The sequence below is a fragment of the Pteronotus mesoamericanus genome, unplaced genomic scaffold (assembly GCF_021234165.1).
Source record: "Pteronotus mesoamericanus isolate MK-2021 breed Mesoamerican mustached bat unplaced genomic scaffold, CSHL_Meso_final scaffold_582, whole genome shotgun sequence".
Taxonomy (NCBI): domain Eukaryota; kingdom Metazoa; phylum Chordata; class Mammalia; order Chiroptera; family Mormoopidae; genus Pteronotus; species Pteronotus mesoamericanus.
In genome coordinates this window covers 1,733,108-1,749,074 of record NW_026555323.1, presented here as the reverse complement: position 1 = coordinate 1,749,074, position 15,967 = coordinate 1,733,108, and the positions used below count along the sequence as shown (strand labels likewise).

The window sequence follows — 15,967 nt, the reverse complement described above, 5'->3', positions numbered from 1 at the left end:
GGGGTCTTTATCATGCTGCCTCATTCATTTATGATCCACCTTTTTAAACAAATCCCCACTTGAGGATATGTTCATTGGTTTTAAAGAGAGAAGGGAGAGAGAGAGAGAAACATTGATGTGAGAGAAAAACATCGATCGGTTGCCTCTCATACATGTGACGACCAGGGATCAAAACCACAACTTAGGTATGTGCCCTGACCGGGGATCGAACCTGCAACCTTTTGGCATATGGGATGATGCTCCAACCACCCGAGGCAACCAGCCAGGACCACAATCTACTTTTTTACTTCATAATGCAACCCAAAATTCAAAATAGAGTTACTTTCTCAATCTCATTAACGGTCATCTTAGCTATTACACATTCAAAAAAATCCATGAAGAAAAAGAGATATACACAATAGCAAAGAGGGAAAAAGGAAAAACAGGGCTGGAACATCGGAAATTTTTTCATGGACTGTCTGAACCAGGTGATGCTTCTTTTTCTGGTCCTCACAGTAAAATCTGCAGGTTGTATCATGTGACTCTGGAGCAAACAGCAGGGGGGTCGGACCGATCCAAGCCCACCCCCATGATTTAGTTGGGATATTCTTTCAGAAATGTCCTCACATGTAAAATCAGGACAAGAATATCACACGTGGGGAAAAAAATAGATCAATGACACCTCATCAAAGGAAACCACAGCAAAAAGATGAAAAGACAACCCGCAGGATGGGAGAAAATATTTGCAAGTCATACATCTGATAAGGGAATTGTATGTAGAATATATAGAGAAGGTTTAAAAAACACAGACAGTCCAATTCACAAATGGGCGAAGGATCTGAATAGACATTTCCAATGAAGATAAGACAAGTATCCAATAAGCCCATGAAAAGATGCGTCGATATCATTACACAGTAGGGGAACGCCTATCACAACCACAGTGAGATACCACTTCATATACACCAGGGTGATCACAATCAAACAGACAATAGCCTTGGTTGGAGTGTCATCCTATAGACTGAAAGGCTGTGGGTTTAATTTCCGGCCAGGGAGCATACGCAGGTTGCGGGTTCTGTCCCCAGTCAGGGTGCGTATGGAAGGCAACTAAGTCAACCAAGTTGATATTTCTCTCTTACATCGATTTCTCTCTCTCTCTCTCTCTCTCTCTCTCTCTCTTTCCCCTCTCTCCCTCCCTCTCCTTTCTTCTCTCTCTAAAAGCAATGAAAAAATGTCCTCTGGTGAGGATTAAAAAAAAGATGGACAATAACAAGTGTTGGTGAGGATGCGGAGAGAGTAGAACCCTCAGGCGCTGCTTGTGAGAATGTCAAATGGCTAGAAAACAGTTTGGCAGTTCCTCAAAAGGTTAAACATCGTCACACCATAAGATTGAGCAATTCCATTCCTAAGTACGTGCCTAAGAGAAATGAAAATATATATCCACAGAAAAACTTGTACATGGATGTTCATAGCAGCCTTATTCCTAATAGCCAAAAGCTGGAAATAGACCCCCTGTTCATCAACCCATGAATGGTTAAACAAAATAGGATATATGTATACAATGGAATATTATGCAGCAATGAAAAAGAACGAAGTATTGCTACAAGGCTGCAACATGGATGGCCCTTGAAAATATCATGCTAAGTGAAAGAAGCCAGGCATAAAGGGCCACCTCTTGCCTGGTTCCATTGATATGAAATCCACAGAATAGGCAAATCCATAGAAATAGAATTAGGTTAGTAGTTGTCCAGGGGTAGGGGAGGCAGGTTGGGGGAAATATACAGTGACTGCTAATAGGTACAGGGTTTCTTTTGGGAGCGTTGAAAAACATTCTGAAATTGATGACGGTCATGATTACACCACTCTGTGAACAGTCTGAGAACACTGAATTGCACACTTTAAATGGATAAATTGTAGGGTATGTAAATTATATCTCAATAAATCTTTTACAAAGAAAAACAGAGTACTGGCTACTTGTATTTTACATCAAGTATCAAATACACTCTCTGGACCAAAATACACTCTCGATCGATGCAGATTCCCTCTTCTTCTCCTTTTTCTTCCTCTATGAAGTCTTCTGTGTACAAGATTGTGTAAACTAAGAGTTTTACCATGGAGTACGTTTTAAAAATTATGCTTCAGGAATTGGGGCTAATTCCCCATCCCCACTGGTTGTTGTTTAAGCTGTAATGACAGGTGGTGCCAACGCCGCTGCCCCTGAGCATATGAACCCAGAGTCCTTATAATACCTTACGGTTTGGCACTTCCGTTTATCTCTGTTACAACACACAGCATCGAGTAAGAATACAGGGAAGGCAGGACATTGTGAAATACATGTGGCTGGGGTTTAATAAAACCTTGGCAAGAACAGAAAAGGAGAGCGCATAGCTTCTCAGTGTTTGGATGGCTGAAACAAAGATGAGAATGAAACCCAGACCAGGGCAGCCTTAACCCGATCATAGTAGCAGCAGGTGACCGTGACTAAAGAGTCTAACCGAGGGTGGACCAAGTTCAAGTTCCTGGACCACCAAGGCTGACTTCTAGCCCAGAAAGAAGGTCTTTGATTTGTGGGAGGACAGCACCCACCTCCTCTGGTCCTCATCTTGCCCCTTCTTTCCTTCCTGCCTCCAAGGCCAAGCCCTTCCATCTGCCCAGAATGAGAGGTGCTTAGGCTACCAAACGTGGGTTGATTGAGTTCCCCCTCGATCTTTTAACTTCTCAACAACCGGCACCAGCAAGCATCTCATAGTCGAGAGACCTTCTACCCATCAAAACTCACCAGGCCTCTTTGGAGACAGAAAAAAGGGGCACCTGCCAATATGAATATTGATGATGGCACTGTTTTGGATGACCCAGCACCAGGAACCTCTTGCAGGGTGTCTCATAAGGAGACCCCCATAGTCCAGGTGGCCAGTGTCCCCAGGGCGTGGGAGTGGACGCAGGACTCACCTGTGGCGAAGACGACATTCCTCGAGACCAGGCGATGCTCCACAATGGAGAACTGAGGCAGCTCGATCCTCTCCACGCCGGTGACAGCCTTGTCGCCGCCACGCCAGTAAAATTCAATGTCGTCTGTGGTGTAGCCATCTGCCAGGAGAGAGAAGCAGGGGTGGGGCAGAAATGAAGCATCAGCTTGTCTATGCACCAGGTTCCAGACACTGTCTCCAGGGAGACAGAAGGAGGGGCTTGCCTCTATTTTGCTAGATTTGCTTGATGTGCTAATTTTTGAGAAGGGTCTTCAAAGAACTAACTTTCAAATATTCCAGTGTTATCTTTGTGTTGATTTAGACCAGGCTGGTGTTGCCCTGGCCAGATGGCTCAGTTGGTTGGAGCTTTGACCTCTATACCAAAAGGTCACAGGTTCGATTCCCAGTCGGGGCACATACCTAGGTGGCAGGTTCGATCCCCTGTCGGGGCACATACGGGAATCAATTGACTGAGGTTTCTCACATCAGCGTTTCTCTCTCTTCCTTCCCCTCTTTCTAAAATAAATAAAACATACTCTTGGGTAAAGATTAAAAAAAATTAGAATAGGCTGGTGTTGGAAGTACAAAAACTAGGGAGGCAGGCTGAGTGCTCTGACCAGAATTCTGTTCACACAGCGTAACTGTAGAGCTGGCTTGGACGCTGCAGAGAAACGAACTGAAAACATATATTAACCCTGAGTAAGATGGTTGTAAGAAAAGATGAGAACACAAGTATGAAGAATTCTGGAAAGGCAACTCTTCTCAAAAGCTACTGAAAAGTTAAAACACTGAGGGTGATTTTAACCCATCGATGCTGGGCAACATCAGAAACTCTCCAAGCAAAAGTAGTGTTCTCGGCATTTCTGGATGGTTCCACGAGGTGGCCGTCCTTAGAAATGCTTTTTGTAGGGGCACCCTTGGCGCTTGGAGATTGGCACAAAGGTCTCATGTGCAGTGGCCATGAGCTAGCGCCACACCCGGCTCCTGGCACAGCGCTTCCGGTTGGTGCTTCTGGAAAATCAGTAAATAGGATGGTGAAGTCTGATGTCGCACCCAGGAGTCTTCTAGAGGATGAGGTCAATTTTATCAGTAAGTCTGATTACAATGCACGCCTGCAGAAAAATGCCCTGCCATGATAAAGGACTTCCTGATTGGACCATACCATACTGAGCTAAAAGCAGACACGCAGTATTTGACAGGTGACACCTAGACCCAAGCCATGCGGTGGCTGGCCGCTACCCACAACTCATGCCATCCCTGAGTCCTATCTGCTCTTCTCCCGATCACGGTGGTCATACCTTTGTCTCTGACCTTCCTTCCGACTTCCTTATAGTCCATTCTCACCTTGAGGGCATGCACTACTTAATAAAACATACACAGTACCAGACCCCTCCGCTGCGTAAAACCTTCAAATCTTCTCCAGTGTAATTTGCAAAAAGTCCAAGCACCTGACAAGGGCCTCAAGAATCTACAGGATGGGCCCCTATGTGCGTCCAGTTCCTCTCCGTTGTTCACCCAGCCCGGCCCCCTGGCTTCTGGGACGCGGACCAGCACAAGCATCCACAGGACAGTCTTCGAGATCTCCTGGTCCCTCTTCCCCGCGTCTGCATGTTAACTTACATAAAACCTATCGCACATGTATGTAGTCACATCATCAGAAAATTGGGAGAATTCCTTCATCCACTTGAGTGCTTTAAGCACGGACTCTTCCGAGACACATGGCTCACACATGGTGAGGAAATCAGTCTCTTTTACAGTAGACCTTCCTGCCCATCTGCCATCTCGGTTCAAACACTGCAGTCACAGAATCTACTACTCCTTTCAGCTCACTCATGGTCTGCTCACAGTTGGAATGGCAGCTGCCTCCTTATCTGGACCCCAAACTCGCCAGCTCAATGGGGGTTGTTACCTGCGAGCCACACAGAATCCAATTTAACTTCCCAGGGTCATCTTTCAATGACTGGGCGATGACTGTGTTTCCCGTGAGCCCCTGTCCTCCACACTGAATTCCCCCAGATGTGCCCTCATGGATCACGGGCCCCGATCTCACGTTGCGGAAAGCACCGTTCTCAGAAAACATAACACAGACGTAACATGGAAGCCAGGGGCAGAGCGGGGCCGGCTCCGCAGGGAGTCTGAGCGCTGGTCTGTCACTCAGACAACTTCTCAAAGATGCTCATGCCTCATCACAAATGCACCAAGAGACATTGGAACGTCAGTCATTTGCCATCCACCAAAAAACCAAAAAACCAAAAGAACAAAAAAAAAAACCCAAACAACCCCAAAAACAAAACAACAACAACAACAACAAAAACCCAATATAAATACTGAGAAGCCGAAATCCAATGGAGACGAGTTATAAACCAGCCCGTGATTGGCTGGGATTAGTAACAACAGTACTGCCATCCAGATACGCCCGGAGATGGAGCTCAGGTAGCAGGTGGCACATGAGCCGGTGAGATTATACAGATGCAGCACCGGCCCCTCACACAGGAGTGCTCAGCACCGGAGTACCAACCAGGCATCTGAATATTCTTCAAATGGAAGAATATGGCCAAGGCGCAGAGGAGCGTGCTTGTAAAGCTGCGTTCCCTGTGGAAAATGAGTTTTACTTCAACTGCTCCAACAGGCACTCGTGCGTGATGAAGCATATTGTGACAAAATCGTCTCAGTGTTTGCTCTCTCCCCGCAGAGTGGTGCGAGATGGGTGGCATTTGTTTTCCTATGTTTCAGCAAAGCAATCAGACTCTCTTAATCAGATTAGAATGGAGAACTTTTTTTTTTTCTGTTTATTGATTTGAGAAAGAGAGGAAGGGAAGGAGGGAGGGGAAGAGAGAGAGACAGGGAGACAGAGAGAAAGGGAGGGGGAGAGAAAGAGAGAGCGAGGGAGAGAGAGAGGGAGGGAGGGGGAGAGAGAGAAACATTGATGTGAGAGAGAAACATTGATTGGCTACCGTCTGTATGCGCCCTACCCAGGAGTTGAACTCGCGACCTAGGTATGTGCCCTGACTTGGAATCGAACCCCCAACCTTTTGGTGCGCAGGACGATGCTCTAACCAACTGAGCCCCATGAGCGAGGGCATCATGGGGACCTCTTTTATTGCAGAGTGGAAGATTAAACCTTTTGTCTTTAAGATAGTTGAAAACTACGTCAAGAAAATGATATAAGCGTTGGCAAAAATGGCAGATAATGACTAGACGGCCTAAAACATAAAGTGGATGAAGAAAAGACAGAGATACGCACAGCTTTCGATTTCCAGGGTGCAGTTCTGCTCGTCCAAGGGGTACCTTCTCAGGTCCATCATGCACGCTGCGGTTGTGGTGATTCTGAAACACAAGGCGAGGAGACAGACAGCAAAGACGGGATGAGAAAAGCAGCAAGAAATCTGCTTCCGCGTGACCAATGAGCAGCCCCAATGTGGACCTCTTCTCCTAAGTGCACCTGATTCCACATAATGACAGACACTGAGTAAGGTTTCGGCGTAGGCCAGCTTTGCCAAGAAAAGCCACACAGAAAGTTTAAATCCTATACAATTATCCATGGAGTCTTGTTGACTTTGAGACAATCAAGGCAGAGAAAGGGAAGTTCTTATCTTCAGTCTTTGTTCTGCTTCCTGGTCTAGTGGCTCTCTGACCTTTACAGGACAAAGAAACCTCACGCATTGGAAACAGCGCTTATCAGATTAGAGCTGAATTCTTTGGCTTTCCTGTGACAGGTTCCAGTAGCCACGTAGCCACTGGCTGCCCCTTGAACTCTGAGCCAAGCTTCTGCTTCATCCTGTTTTATTATACTTGGTGGTTGGGCTGGATCATAATACTCCAGAGCTTTGCATCATGACATCGCCTCTCTTTTCAAAGAGGATATTTGGCTTTTTATTTGATTGGGAATCAAAATTGAGTGGGTTCATTTCCCCTGGGGTCAGCGGCAGCCAGGGAAAGAATTTACATGACGGTCAAGGTTGTTTAAGCCTCCGGTACGCCATGGTTACGTCAACCGCACAGAGAAAGGTAATACCCTTAGTCATGTCAAGTTGATTTCCTACTCCTTCTTCACCAGCAGGGCGTCCACCTGAGGACGTATCACCTCAAGACAAATGCACTCACATCTGTACAAGACCTAACAGGGAGCGAGAGCTTGCTTTGTGCCCAGCTTGGTGCTTGGCACTTGAATACTCATATACTTAATCCCACAAGAGCCACAGCACAGAGGTATTACTATTATTATTGTTATTAATTATTATTATTATTATTCCCATTTTGAAGATGAGCAATCCAAGGCTTGGAAAGAGCAGATAGATTGGTCACATTTACGAATGGATTGGAAGGTGGATGCGGTAATCAGACTTAGGCAGCCTGAATTTTACACTCTATCTCTTTGATCCCTCTTCTTCCTTAAAGTAGGAAATATGTTCAACTCTAAAAGCCGACTCAGGGAGCAGGCTTTTTTTTATTTTGAAAGGAGAGCAAATAGAGAAATGTGTTATACGTACAGAGGTCCTTTACATATATAATATATATCTAAAACGGTAGCCATGAGCCACATGTGACTATATTTAAAGTTTAAGTGAATTAAAGTGGAAGAACATTAAAAATTCAGTGTCTCCAATGCACTAGTCACATTTCAAGTTCTTAGCAGCCATGTACGGCTCCTGTGACCAACATACGGATCACAGAGCGTCTTTATCACCACAGTAATTTCCCCTGGAAAAGGCAAGAAAAAGAGCAACGAGCCAAATGGAATGGCCCTGCCCTCTACCCCAACCTCCCAGCTCCTCTCTCTCTGCCACCTCCTCCCATTCCTGCCTTGGCTTTACAACTCTTTGTTTGAAAGTGGTTGAAGACAAACCATCAAATGCATACCAACCACCTCCTCAATCCATCACCTTGACGACCATAGGCAGATATCCACACGGCATAAAAGTCAAGAGTGGAAGCTGTCATTCAACACTATGCACAGGGCCCTGGCCGGGTAGCGCAGTTGGTTAGAGCGGTGTCCCGATATGTCAAGGTTGAGGGTTCGATCCCCGGTCAGGGCATGTACAAGAATCAACCAATGAATGCATCAATACATGGAACAACAAATCAGCCTGTCTCTCTCTCTCTCTCCAAAATCAATAAATTAACAACAACAGTGACTATTCACAGTAGTATAGATCGCATCTGACTTCATGGCCCAGTCAGGTAACCCAGCAGCCAGAAGGGAGCGTCTACCCCAAATGAATAGCAATTATAGCCAGGGGGCTGAAACTTCTAACATGACAGTAACCTAAAGGCAGCCAAGGTCACCCCTATATACACTGTCTCACTAGAAACTCACTTTGTCTCCAAGGACCCACCCTGCCTGAGGAGAAAGATTCTGCATCCAGGAAGAAGCATTCCATGAAAAGAATGGAAGCACAGAAAATGAACGTTGAAAAATTTGGAAGGTACAGGTGTGGTTGTCATAAGGCACGAATGCAATATGCCCTTTTTTCAAACAAGAGCAGAGACAGAAGGAAAGAACAGCCCGAGAGGATCACAGATGGTCAGACACTGTAAAACCAAGAAAAGGATGCAAGGCACTCAGCCCCAAGTGCTCATGGGAATCTTGTGCTGCAGGCAGACGGGGGAATCGACACAGCTGAAAATCATTTCATGACGTGGATGGGCACCCACGTCACTGAGAGATCCTGTTAAAATGCGGATTCTCAGCAGAAGAGCTGCGGAATGTCTGTGATTCTCAATTTCTCAGGTGACGTTGCTGCCGCTGGTCTGGGGACAATTCTAAGGGTGGAATGGAGTCTGAAAACCGCGTGAAAGCTTCCTGAGGCAGAGGAAGAAGACAAACAGAGAGGAGGTGATGGCAGAGGACAGAAAATGGGCATGAAACGGCTTTATTAGACAAAAAGCAAAAGCAAACAGCATACAAGTCAACAAATTAGAATTAAACACAAAACAATATTTTTTTTTAAAAAACTGGGGTACAATATGCTTAACACAATATTTACCATTCTTACCATTTTTAAAAGATTTATTTATTTATTTCTAGAAAGAGGGGAACGGTGGGAGAGAGGGACAGAAACGTGATCTATGGTTGCCTCTCGCACGCCCCCTACTGGACGCCTGGCCCGTAACCCAGGCATGTGCCCTGACTGGGAATTGAACCGGCAACCCTTTGGTTTGCAGGCTGGCACTCAATCCACTGAGCCACACCAGTCAGGGCTCATTCTTTCCATTTTTAATTGGCACTGAGTACCTTCATGCTGCTGTGCAACCATCAGTACCATCCATATCCGTTACTTTTTCATCATCCCTGACAGAAACTCGGTACCCGCTAAACAGTAATTCCCCGTTCTTCCTCCCCGCCCAGGATCTGGTAACTTCTATTCTTTCTTTCTCTGTGAATTTACTCTTTCTAGGTCCCCACATAAGCGGAGTGACATACTATTTGTATTTTTGTGCATGGCTTGGCTATGCACAAAATGAGCGGCTGGGTCACCTGACTGGGCCATGAAGTCAGATGCGATCTATGCTACCGTGAATAGTCACTGTTGTTGTTAATTTATTGATTTTGGAGAGAGAGAGAGAGAGAGAGAGAGAGAGAGAGAGAGAGAGAGAGAGAGTTGGTTTGTTGTTCCATTTATTGATGCATTCATTGGTTGATTCTTGTACATGCCCTGATCGGGGATCGAACCCTCAACCTTGACATATCGGGATGCCGCTCTAATCTATTTTGTGCATGGCTATTTTGAAAACTCACCATGTTTTCAAAGTTCATCCATGTTGTGTCATGTATCAGAATTCCATACCTTTTTACAACTGAGTAATATTCCACTGTAGGTACAGACCACATTTTGTTCATCCATTCAGGTGCTGATGGACAATTGGGTTGCTTCCACCTTTGAGCTATTGTGGATAATGCTGCTGTGAATATTGGTGTGCAAGCAGCCAAACTGCTTTTGTTTCTTTTGGTAAGTACCCAGGACTGGGATTGCTGGATCGTATGATAATCGTGTTTGACATTTTGAGAAAAAGTCATGCTGCCTTCCATACTGCTGAGTGGCTTTACATAACCACCAGCAATGCACGAGGCTTCGAATTACTGCAGAACTTTGCCAGCCCTTGTTGTTTTCCATCTTTTGTATAATAACCATCCAAATGGGGGTGCAGCGGTATCACACTGTAGTTTCGATTTGCATTCCCTGAATGGCTAATCGTGTTACGCATCTTTCCACACGCTTATTGGCCATTTGTCCATCTTCTTTGGAGAAATTGGTCTGTTGAAGCCCTTTGTCTATTTTGAAATGATCATTTCTGTTTCTGTTGTTGTTGATTTATAGTTCTTTATGTAATCCAGACATTAACGACCCCTATCAGATACCGGATTTCCAAATAGTTCCTCCTGTTTCGTAGGTTGACTTTTCACTCTGTTAACGGTGTCCTTTGATGCACAGATATTTTTAATTTTGATGTAGTTCAATTTACCTCTGTTTTCTTTCGTTGCGTATGATTTTCATGTCCTATCCAAGGAGTCATTGCCAAAGCCAATGTCACTAAGCTCTCGCCCAGTATCTTGTATCTTTATCAATTTTAACTCCCCTGCAGTTACATTTTCGATCTATTTTGAGCTCACTTTGCATGTATGGTATAAGGTAAGCATCCGACTTTATTCTTTTGCAAGTGGATGTCCAGTTTTTCTGGCACTATTTGTTGAAAAGACTCTCCTTTATTCATTGAACAGTTTTGGCCTCCTGTTAAAAATCACATGCTCACATATATGTAAGAGTTTAGTATTGGCATTCACTATCCTGTTCCGCTGGCCTATGTGTCTGTTCTTAGCTCAGTATGAAACTGTTTTAATTACTACGGCTTTGTAGTAAGTTTTAAAATCAGAAAATGTGAGACCAACTTTGTTCTTCTTTTTCAAGATTGTTCTGGATATCTAGAGTCCCCTATGATTCCACATAAATTGTAGAATGGGGTTTTCCATTTGACAAAAAAAGTGAGTGGGATTTTGATAGGGCCTGCATTGAATCTGTAGATCCCTTTGGGTGGTATTGTCATCTTAACAATAGAGTCTTGCAATAAATGAACAAGATTTCTTTCCATTCATTCATGGAAAGAAAGAATTCACTTCTTAAAATTCTTTCAGCAACACTTTATAGTTTTCAGTCTACGAGTCTTTTGCCTCCATCGTTGAATTTATTTCTAAGTATTTCATCCCTTTAGATCCTACTGTAAATAAAATTACTTTCTTAACTTCCTTTTGGGATTTTTAATTGTTAGCATACAGAAATGCAACGGATTTTTATATGTTGATGTTGAAATCTGCAATTTTGTTGGTTTTTTTTTTTTTATCTAGCAGGGTTGTTTGGGAGGTGGTGATTCCATGGAATCTTTGGGTTTCCCTCGTAAGATCATATCATCTGTGCACAGACAATTTTACTCCTTCCTTTTTCGTTAGAACAAATATGGCATGAACAGGCGTCCCTGGCTTGTATCTGAGGGAAAAAGAATTCCATGTTTCACAAATGAGTATGAATTTAACTGTGAGATTTTCATACACAGCTCTTACCACACAAGCAAGTTCCCTTCTAGTCCTGGTTCTTCACACATTTTTATCATAGAAGGGTGTTGAATTTTGTCAAATGCTATTTCTGCATCAACTGACATGACCATGCGGGGTTTTTTTTTTCCCCCTTTCATTTTGTTAAGCTCATTTTCCTATGTTTGAGTCATCCATGTGTTCTAGGAATAAATCCCCCTTGGTCATGGTACGTATTGCTGACTTCAGTTTGCTAGTATTTTGTTTACAATTTCTGCATTAATACTGATAAAGGATATTGGTCTGTGGTTTTTCTTTCTGGTAGCGTCTTTGTCTAACTTTGACATCAGGGTGATGCCGGCCTTGAAATGAGGAAGGAAGCTTCTTTTCCTCTTCAGTTTTTTTGGGAAGAGCTTCATTTTGCATTAACGGGGGTTCATTCTTCTTTACATGTTCGGTAGAATTCACCAGTGAAGCCATTTGATTCAAGGATTTTGGAGTGGGAGGTTTTTGATTACTAAGTCAATCACCACACTAGTTATTGGTCTATTCAGACTTTCTGTGTCTTTGGGATTCATTTTGGTAGGTTGTGTGCTTCTAGGAATTTGTCCAGTTCATCTAGGGTACCCAGTTTGCCGGCATAAAACTTTACATAGTTTTCTCATATAAATAGTTTTATAAATAATTTTATTTCTGTACATTGGTAGTAATGCTCCCCTTTTCATGTCTGATTTTAGTTATCTGGGTCTTCTCTCTTTTTTGAGTCAATCTAACTGAAGTTTTGTCCATTTAGTAAATCTTTCAAAGAACCAAATTTTGGTTTCATTGGTCTTTCCATATAATTTTAGGTACTTTCTATTTTATTTATCTCTAGTCTATTATTTAATTCCTTCCACTAGCTTTTGGTTTAATTTATACTTTTTTAAAAATTTTGTAAGTTTCTTACAGTGTAAAGTTGAATTCTTCTTTTTAATGTATGTGCCTACAAGTATACATTTTCCTCTAAGTAGTATTTCCCACCATCTCATAAATTTTGTTGTTATTGTAGAACTATTTCTCTTTTCAGTTCTGTGAATGCTTCATATATTTTGGAGTTCTCATGTGTGGTACATATATGTCTATAGTTGTCATGTCTTCTTGCTGAATTGACTCATCAATATATATGGTATTCTCGATTCTTGTAAAAACAAGACAGTCTATTTGACTTAAAGGCTATTTCATCTCATATTAATACAGCTACTTCAGCTCTCTTTTGATTACTATTTATATGGAATACATTTTTCCATCCTTTCATGTTAAGTTTATGTCTTTAAATATAAAGTGAGTCTCTTGCAGATAGCAGATGGATCCTGCTTCATTTGTATCCATCCTGCCAATCTCTAGCTCTTGTATGAGGAGTTTAGTCTATTTACATTTAATGTAATTAAGGTTAAAGAAAGTTTAAATGGCTTGCTTCTACCATTTTGTTACTTGATTTTTTTTTGTATGGCCTACAGCTTTTGGTTCCTTTATGTATTCCATCTTTGTTTTCTTTTTTATTTAGTTGATATATTTGTAGTAACTTCTTTTGTTTTCCTTCACATTTCCTTTGTTTATTTTCTTTTTGGTTACCACAGAGATTATATATAACATCCTAAAATTAGAAGAATCTAATTTGCATGGATACCAGCTTTACTTTAACTATATGTAAAATCTATATATCTCTACTTATTTTGCTTTGCAGAATATTGCAGAACCCGTTATTGACGTTAAATTGCATTTTATAAATTGCCTACCTAACAACCTAGATTTCTAGTTACTCTTATGCGCTTGTCTTTTAAATCATGTAGAGCATTGAAAAAAGGGGGATTTACACACAAAAGTTAGAATAATAGTGGTTTTGCATACCTTTACTGGAGATCTTTGTAGTTTCACACACCCTCATGGTACTGTCTAGCACCCTTTCATTTCAACCTGAGGGGTTTCCTTTATCTGTTCTTGTGGGACAGGTCTAGTCGTAATAAAGTTCCTCAGATTTTGTTTATCTGGAATTGACTAATTCCTCCTCATTTTTGAAGGCAGTTTTGCCAGATATACAATTCTCTCGACAGTTGTTGGCCTCTATTCCTCCGACCTCCAAGGTTTCTGATGAAAAAGTGGCTGACGATCTTTGTGGAGGCTCCCTTATAAGTGATGAGTTGCTTTACTCTTGATGATTTCAAAATTCTGTGTGTGTGGCTGTTCATAGTTTGATGACATGTGTCTTAGTGTGGGTCTCTTTTATTTTATCCCACTTGGAGTTCACTACACGTCCTGGATTTGTAGCTTCATGTTTTGCATAACTTTGAGAAGCTTTCCATGATTATTTCTTCAAATATTCTCTTTTCTCCTTTCTGATCCTTATCTCTTGGGACTCCCATTATACATATTTTGGTGCACTTGGTTTCTCATAGGTCCCTTTGGCTCCACTCAATTTTCTTCAATCTTTATTCTTCCTTTTCCTCAGACTCGATAACTTTAAATTGTCCTACATTTAAATTTGTTTATTTTTTTCCTCTGCATGCTGATAAACTGCTCTAGTAAATTCTTCAATTGTATTTTCAGCTTCAGAATTAATTTGGTTCTCTTTTATAATTTCTATCTCTTTGCTTATTTTATTTTGCTGTTGACATACTTTCCAAATTTCTCTTAGCTCTTTGTCCAAGTTTTCCCTCAGCTCTTTGAGCATAGATAAGACATACATAAGTTGCAGGTTCAATCCCCAGTCAGTATACACATGGGTGGAAACCAATTTATATCAACGTTTGTCTCCCCGCCCTGGCCCTTCCTTTCTAAAATCAGTTAAAAAATACACCTCCTCGGGTGAGGATCAAAAAATTATCAATATTTTGACATACTACTTTTGGTCCAAAAATTCAAATTACTTCAAATTCAAATTCCTCTTGATAGCTCTGTGTGTTTTTTGAATCAAACGGCAGAGGTTCCTGGAGGAGCCAATTTTGAAGGGAAGCAGCTGGCAGAGCAGCTGCCGAGCATGTGTGGAATGTGGTGGTCTGGCGTTTAGAAGTTTTCTTTTGACAGCTTGTGCAGGTCCACAGAGATCTGAAGCCTTCTTTCAAAAATATGAGGTTCTAAATAAATCAAAGGAGAGTATTGAGGTGACATGTGAATAAAAACAGCAACTTATTTAGGACTCCATTTACTGATTTAAGAGACTGTCTGACATGTATAATGGATGTAAATTTGACTAGAGAGATTTTTTTTTAGGTTATTGTACAAAGTCTGTTATTGAAAATTTCCCATAGCTTATTATTATATTACTAACTTTTATATAAAATATTATATTATCTAAATTTTATATACAAGTGTACAGACAGACTATTAGGTGAAGATATGGTTTTAGTCTGTTGGTTTTTCTTTTTCTTGCCTGTTTTAAGGTGACAAATCCCCAACACTTTCCAATGGAGTTTGGAAATTTAACGCAGTTCTGTCATTCATATGATAGCATTCTGTCCTTCATGATGTGAATGTTTACATACCCCAGAATTCATAAGTGGAAATCCTAGTCCCCAAAAGTGGTGGTATTAGGAGGTAGGGACTTGGGTCACGAGGATGGGGCCCTCAGAAATAGGATTAGTGCCCTTATAATAGAGAATCGCCAGAACTCCTTGTCCCTTCCACCAGGTGAGCATGGCATGCAGGTGCCTGCAATGAACAAGGAAGCTGGTCCTCACCTGACACCAAACCTGCTGGCACCTTGACCGTGAATGTTCACCTTGTATAACTCTGAGAATAGACACCTGTTGTTTATAATCCGCCCCACCTGCGCATTTTGTTAGAGCAGCCTGAATAGGCTAAGACACGAGTCAAACGGGGTTAAAACGCCTTGATTTTAAGAGAAACATACTAACATATTCTGCTTCTGGTAAGAAAATAAAGAATACCAAAATAAAACTGCGGAGATCCCAAAGAGAAAGTTTTGTTCAAAAGCCAAGGAAGCCTAGCCTAATTTTTTGTTGATATTTGCTTTCCTACTAAACACACACACACACACACACACGCACACGTGTGTGTGCATGCACTCCTCTTCAGTTTTTTGAGCGTGGAGGCAGGTAAATGAAAGACGTGATTTTACGCTCATGTTATGCTCACGTGGCTTCTGGAGAATCTTCTGTACAACTGATGTTTTGTCGGCATCTCTCACTTCTGGCGAAAAATACAAAAATGCTGCAAACAGCCCCAGGAAACATCGATCTAGATTCTTTTCCCAGTGACACCAGGGTTTGGTTGACATGTGCCACATTTATTCTTCTCACAGTTCAGAAAACTCGTAGAGTGCTGCTAAAATTTTCCCTTCTGGTCTGCATATTGCTGTTTTGAGAAAGCTGCTAATATTTTCCACGCAAGGTGATGTTCGAGAATTCCCTTGGCTCATGTTGAAGCACTGAAAGTCGTGTGGATTTAAACATATACAGCCATACCTCGGTACTCATCGGCTTCAGAACTCGTCACACACTGCCGT

General features: G+C 42.1%; 1 protein-coding gene across 2 annotated transcripts in view; it reads right to left on the bottom strand.

Moving 5' to 3' along the window:
• GABRB3 (gamma-aminobutyric acid type A receptor subunit beta3) overlaps nucleotides 1-15,967 on the bottom strand; it is a 156,780-nt gene that overhangs the window by 18,832 nt on the left and 121,981 nt on the right. For both annotated transcript variants that reach the window (XR_008528126.1, XM_054561983.1), the window contains exons 5-6: nucleotides 6,187-6,269; nucleotides 2,926-3,063 (exon numbers count right to left, since the gene is read on the bottom strand). Coding sequence is in view for 1 of the 2 variants with exons in the window: in XM_054561983.1 (XP_054417958.1) it covers nucleotides 2,926-3,063; nucleotides 6,187-6,269 (221 nt within the window). In the remaining variant the exon portion in view is untranslated. The remainder of the gene's footprint in view (nucleotides 1-2,925; nucleotides 3,064-6,186; nucleotides 6,270-15,967) is intronic.